This window comes from Artibeus jamaicensis, unplaced genomic scaffold (assembly GCF_021234435.1).
Source record: "Artibeus jamaicensis isolate MK-2021 breed Jamaican fruit bat unplaced genomic scaffold, CSHL_Jam_final contig_1832, whole genome shotgun sequence".
In the NCBI taxonomy this organism is placed as follows: domain Eukaryota; kingdom Metazoa; phylum Chordata; class Mammalia; order Chiroptera; family Phyllostomidae; genus Artibeus; species Artibeus jamaicensis.
The window spans coordinates 666,418-673,320 of NW_026521362.1; the positions used below are offsets into that span (position 1 = coordinate 666,418).

A 6,903-nucleotide genomic window follows, 5' to 3' on the forward strand; every position below is an offset into this window, starting at 1 on the left:
TGGGGTCACTTGGTACTGTATGAGATAAAAAAAGGAATTAAGTTCCTCTTGTTAGGAAGGTGTGGTGGTGGCAGATGTTTTGCATTATCACCTGTTTCCCCAAAGGGCAGACTGTGTTGGTGCTATAGCATTTTACCAGCATCATGCACCATCAGCAGGGAGGCGATCGTTTCTGATCGAGGGAGGCGAAACTTCATGGAGGGAATTATATTAGCGTTTTAAAGGATGGGTTGGGCTTCAATAGCTATAAATAAACTAAAGGATAAGAAGCTGTAGACCAAATGAATTGCTCTAAAATTGTAACATTTTGGTATTAGAAAGATGGCAGAACTTTTTGTTTGTTTTTTCTTAGGTTTTTTCTTTGGGCTCCTGAAAGCATACCAGGAGACCTGATGCCAGAACTCTTCTAATAAAGTTGTCTTGTTTACAGGTTTTTGATAAGCTGTCTTATTCTTGAATAAATAAGAAACGATGCCATTGTTCCCTACAAAATAGCTGAGGTTTTACTTGAGCAAAATCTCTTTGGAAATGTTAAGCTGGTTACACAGAACTAATATGCCTCAAGGTGGTCATTCTCTCTGGATTAAAGCTGTGGAACAATGGCAGCTCCTGTTACAAGGAAAATGACAAAGGACCATTATGAAGAGGGACAGAAATCTCTGTTCCCAGAGCGGGGCTGACAAACTGAAAGTTCCCATCTACACGCCAACACAAAAGGCTGATTGCCTCAGACTGTTTGTTTATGTAAATCAAAAGGCAGCCATTAATTCTGCAAGTGGGACTGCTAAGCAACAAAGAAAGTGGCGGTTGGCCGATTAGTGGGCTGGTGGCAAATCTGACAAATCCTATTGCTTTCGTTCCAAGCTCCATCTGGGCACCTGTAGAAAAAAGAAGCTAGTCATTATGCACTAAAGTAAATGTTCTTGGAGTAGGAGTTGGAACTATAGGACTTGAAGGCAACGAAACGTATCATCCAGGATCTGCTTGCTCAGTTTCCTCAGAGCTCTAAGTTGGACTCAACTGCACATCATGACAGATGCTCCAGTGGCATTCAGTCAGGTGGAGTGTAACGGGGACATACCACCTGGAAATGGTAAACCACTGATCACTGAGGCCCATGAGCCAGTCAGTGATGTGGGGAGCACCCCACCCTACCTCAGGGTAGAACCCAGTCTTGCAGATTCACTCACAGAAGGAAATGGGGAGGAAAGTGAAAAACTACGAGGGAAGAAAATGCTTAACTGGTCCATGGATGAGAAGATTCTAAAAGGTAAAACATTTTCCTTCTCTTCAATTTGCTTGATTTGATTTGTAAATTCACTCAGGATTTTTATGATAAACTGTTAGGACAGGAATAAGCTGTATATCTTCCCAATCCTGTGGTCCCTTTTCCTACTGGGCATAGCGCAAGGACTAAACCTCTGCCACAGGTCAAACCCAGACTTATGCATTTCGTAACTCTGTGACCCTGGACAACTTTCCTAGCCTCTCAAAGACTTAGTTTTCTCAGTAGAAGGCAGAAGAATGGTGCAGACACTTGTTGGCTGGTTGTGAAGGTTGGTTAAATGTTAACTACTGTTATTTACTATTATTATAGACAGCCCATTATTATTTGAGCAAAAAAAAATTCAGAACTTCAAGCTTTCCTTCTAAATATACCTTAACATGTCTGAATGATGGTTATATACTTTAGATATTAAAGGAAGATCATTATGTTTATAATTTAAAAGGAACCAATGAAGAAATGAGGCAATAGAGTAAAATCATTAAAGTGATCACAGTTAAAAATAAAAGAATCTCCCTAGTTAGAATCTAAAATGATCATATTTAATTAACCCTGAACTACTTAAATATTAACATATTAATCTTTGTGGGTTTCTTTCCCAGAAAAACCAGAAGAGAATCTCTTTACTGTTCATAAGGCCATCACAGATCTTTCTCTCGAAGAAACAAGTGTTGATGAAACGACATTCAGAGAAGGTAAGAGGAACCTCTCTCCACTATGTACACAGCATTTGTTTGACTGGTTATGGTTGAGAACTTTGGCAAGGGATGATGCATGTGTGTGGTGTTGACAGCACAATCCAGGCAATACCTTTCACCCCTCAAAGCCACTATAGGCAGATAAGGAAATCTTAATTATCTGGGGGCTCCACCTTACAGACTATTCTAGAAGCTTCAAGACTGAAGCCGCATGGACTGCATAACTGATTGGCAGATTCTGACCTGACAATGTGTCTGTCTCTTATTAAGCTTGTCCACTAAATCAACCTTTCTTTTTGATTTAGTGTCTCCAAATCTGCATCAGGCACCTTGTGAAATGTAGATGTTTATCCTAAAAGTTTGGCCTGACATACAATTTAAAATAACCTTATAAATTTATTTGATCTAAAAGAAAATTCCAGTCCTCTGATCTAAGCACAAGATGGTTGCCTAATTCTTGTTAAAGAAATCTCCCAGGTGATAAAGTTAATTTTAATTGTGTTTTTCAGAAAACATGAGAATAAAAGGAGCACTGATTTTTAAGTGACTGTATTATATTTCAAATAAAGTCAAGAGACTAAGAGACATACAATCTTTTAGACTTCCCTTCTAAGGGAACACCTATATTCAAGCAATTTCCAAATACAGTGAAAGATAAAAGTCTATTAATTAGTTACTTATTTCCTCTCTTGCAGCCATAAATCTCTCATTTTAAAGTTGAAGTCAGCTTGTTAGACCTAAGCAATTTAGTTTAGTTAGAACCTTAACATGAAAAATATTATAGGGATCACTGGTTGAATTATTAGAGCATCACATAAAAAGCAGATGCCGAGGGGGACACAAGTGTGGTTGGTGGTTTCCCGGATCTGCCCCGTTGCCTGGACACCTGTCAGACTGTCCGCCGTCCCCATGCAGTGGTCCACCGCGTGGACACAAGGAAGAACACAGTAAGCAACAGGCATTGTCAGGCTCTTACATTATCACAGATAATTTATCGGACTTCAGACTTAAGCCCCCATGAAATGGCGAAACCTCTGCCCTCGTCTCTCTGCTCCCAATTAGTTCTTGAAGGCGGGATCACCATCTTCCGCCTAGAGCCCTTTTCAAATTTCTAATCGGAAGTCCAGTGGAGACACCAGTTTTTTTTTTAAAGGATCTTTCATTTTTATCAAACAGAAAACAAAAGCAGTCTAAATTTTAAGGTAGTGGGTCTCGGTGTGAATTGTCCCCTGAATGAATCCTTCTATGTTTGGAGGAACATATGTTTTTCCTGTAAGCTAGACATATGTATACATTTCATTGTCTTTTATTTTCACAATGGCAAACAGCTATAAAGTCTTCAGAGAGAATACTCCTGGTTCAAAAACTAGAAAGATGCTAAAAATACTGAGGAAAAACTACAATTTTAATAGAAGAAGTAATTTCATATGTGACGACTCTGTGCCCAAGCCATGAATATGAGCGAAAAGAACAGTTTCTTTGGTTCTCGTGAAAAAGAAGAACACAAAACAGACCTCAAGATGATAGCAAACACCCTAACGCATGCTTATTGATAGTGTAAAGAACAGGACTGGGTACCTGTGTACAACTGGTCAGAAGTGATAATCCATCTTTAATTCTGTCTTTGTAAGTTTACAATTTGATTCATATAGTTGGGGAAAAATAGAAAAATAAAAAGGGAATGAAAAATTTTTTATGGGAATGAACTTGTGAATGTCTTTTAGTGAAAATAGAAAATTGTGGAAGGGAATGGCAAAGAGCAACCTCATCTCTCACTCTGGCTAAAAACCCTCACAGTGTGGAGAGGGAACAGTGAATGCAGGCCTGACAAGGGGCTCTGCTCAGGCACTGTTTCTGAATCGTGCACTTAACACGCCGAAGCTTCCCACACAAGTCCCCTGGGCGTGAAAGCTCCAAGAACTACCTCTACTCATAATTAATCCTTTTTTCCATTCACAGTAAATATTGTTGAGAATACCCTCTTATGATCTGTTTGTAAAATGAAGTTTGGAGTGGATTAAGCTCCTTAAAAGCCAGAGAAATGGACATCACATGGAGGATTTTCAGTGGGGAGGGGGAAGGGAGGAATAGGGAGAAAGGTACAGGGAAGAAGAAGCATAATTGGTAGGTGTAAAATAGACGGGGTGAGGTAAAAAAATGGTATAGGAAACAGAGGACTCAAAGAACTTACATGTACAACCTGTGGCTGTGAACTAAGGGCGGGGAATGCTGGAGGGTTAGGTTGTGCAGGGTGGAAGGGAGGATGAAGTGAAGGAAATTGGGAAAAATGTAATATCATAATCAATAAAATATACTTAAAAAGATAAAAAAATAAAAGTCATGACATGGTACCAAACAACTTGAATTAATTAGTTGTCCGTAGGGACATGTCTAAAACAATAGGCTGATCTATCACTATGTAGCTATGACCTCAAAATTATCTTAAAATCTTGGCTGTCTAAGAATTACCGGCAGGAATATTAGACTAAAGTGCACGTGCTTTGGTGGGCTTGGTGTTTCAGTCAGCTTCAGCTCCTGACTTCTGACCACCGCGCTCCTGTGTTCCTCCTTCCACACCTGGTGCTTTAAGGCCAACTCTGGGAAGCATGGTGGCAAGTCGTAAATGTGCTACTGTGAGCATGACCAGAAATGGACAGTCGTTGTTTTCACTACCGGAAGAAATCCATTTTTTTCCCTGTGAAATATCTAGTTTTCCTTGAAGGGTGTGTGTGTCTGTGTATGTAAGATAGAAGTTCAAATATTTATTTTATATATTCACATCCCATCATGACAGGTCAAACAAAATTTTTAGAAGTGTGTCTCAGGGAGTACCAGTCTCACTCAGTACAGTAGCACACAGCAACAAAAAATCCATAGTCAAATTAAGTTAAGTTGTCGACTTTCTTGGAAATTTACAATGTTGATTAGCATGGCTTGGAATAATTCTGAAGAAAATTTCTTAACTGTGTTTAATTTAGGGTTTCCCCAAACTCATTAAATGGTATAGCCCATTTTATTGTATGAAATATATTAGTAACCCACAACATAAATAACATAATATTTCACAAAACATATGTGGGGAAGTGATTGTCCAGAAATATAATTTGGAGAGTAACAGCTGAGGATTTTGGAACCTCTGCACATCTCAACTACCAATTGATTTTGCTACAGGGCATCAGTGGGAGAAGATTCCTCTGAGCGGCAATAACATGGAAATAAGTGGACAAAAGGAAAGAATCATTGAACAGCCTCTAGAAGAAAGAGAAGATGAGGGTAGGAAGAACATAGCTTACCAGGCAACTGAAATTGAATGGCTGGGATTTCAAAAGCCTCGCCAAGTTGATGTGGTACATGAAGAGGAGCAAGAGGTTTGGGATGAAGAAATTAACAATGAAGACGATGATGAAGATGAAGTTCGAGTGATAGAATTTAAGAAAAAACATGAAGAGGGTTCTCCCTTAAAAGAGGAAGGTTATCCAAGTGAGGACTCCCCAACAAGCAGCTCCAGTTCCCAGCCCGTGACTCCGGATGAGCAGCCAGCTTTTGGGAAGAAGGGTGATATTTCCAGAAGTACTTATTCAAGATACAATACAATATCCTATCGAAAAATCAGGAAGGGGAATACCAAGCAAAGAATTGATGAATTTGAGTCCATGATGCATTTATGAACTAACTGGATCTGAGAGGTTCTCAGGCCCACTAATGCAGAAGCTAATTCTATCTTCCTGAGATGTATCTTTGTGTGCCTTATTCCGCTTATCTGCTTTAAAGATACGGAAACTTACTTTCTGTGTTTCTGTAGAATAATGTGAAAATAACCCGAGACAAAATTCAGTCTGGTAACTTGAAATCAAAACCTTTAATTTGTGGACATTTGCTTTTTAAAAATTCCACTAACATAGCATTATGGGATAAGCCCTAAACAGCCAGAACCCTGGGGAATCTGGCATAATTTGGCTTTAAAAGGACCAGTGCTGGGACATGTATTCATTAAGTGAAGAGAACTATTTGAAATGGTTCCTATATTTTTTCTGGGGTCTTTCTTCCTGTACCTTGAAGCTGATAGTAAGTCTGTTGTTAACTCTTTCTCAACTTTTAAACACTATTTTCTAGACTCTGGCAATAAACTTTTCAAAATACTTTGCCTTTCCTATTATCTTCAAAAAAATTGAAGTGGTTTTCTTGGTATTCGTAGAGTGAAAATTCTGTATGGGCCTTCTTCCTCAGTGTTACCATTCACTGAATTTTCTCACTAGAGGAGCTGAACAATTGGCAGGAGAATTCTGTTTACTAAATGTTGCCTTTATGCTCTCAAGATGAATTCAACCCATTGTGAAGTAGACACAGGGAAGGGCTATAAAATTGGTGGGCAATAGACTAGAGTTTTATTGGATAACTTTATTTCTGTGATGGAAAATAAAATCTTATCCAGCAAAGTTAATGGCATTAAAAATGAAAATGAGAGCTTTATCACATTTTAAGGAAAATACTCCCCCCTTATTATCATGCTTTCCCTTATTAATAATATGTAGAATAATTTTCTTTCCTAAGAAACTCTAGTCATAACTGTACTAGTTACTATGAAAATGGAAGTAATTAACTTAGAATATTCTCAAAGTAGAGTGTGAGTATATATTTTTAGTGAGAAAGCTCTGATAGTTGTTGGGAATATATAATTTATTGGACCTAGCCCAAATCGAGATGCTTAAAATTGTGCCTATGGAGTTTAATCAAACCAGTGTGTCAAATAATGTATTGAATATTTATGAAAATGAAGTCTATATTTATATAGATTTCTTAGATAGTTTCATAATTTTTCTATTTCATGCCTCCATATATATTACCATGTACTTTCTGTCACTACAGATGAAGATTTTTTTTTGGCCCTGCAAATAAAAAGACAATTCCTTATTGTCTGAA

At 38.2% G+C, this 6,903-nt stretch overlaps 1 protein-coding gene across 1 annotated transcript; it reads left to right on the forward strand.

Annotated features, from left to right (window-relative positions):
* The first annotated feature begins 745 nt into the window (after positions 1 to 745).
* Positions 746 to 6,903, forward strand: ERMN (ermin). Its single transcript, XM_037138337.2, has 3 exons — positions 746 to 1,270; positions 1,888 to 1,980; positions 5,155 to 6,903. Exons 1-3 carry the CDS (start codon positions 1,030 to 1,032, stop codon positions 5,649 to 5,651), a joined length of 831 nt encoding a protein of 276 aa, XP_036994232.2. The 5' UTR covers positions 746 to 1,029; the 3' UTR covers positions 5,652 to 6,903.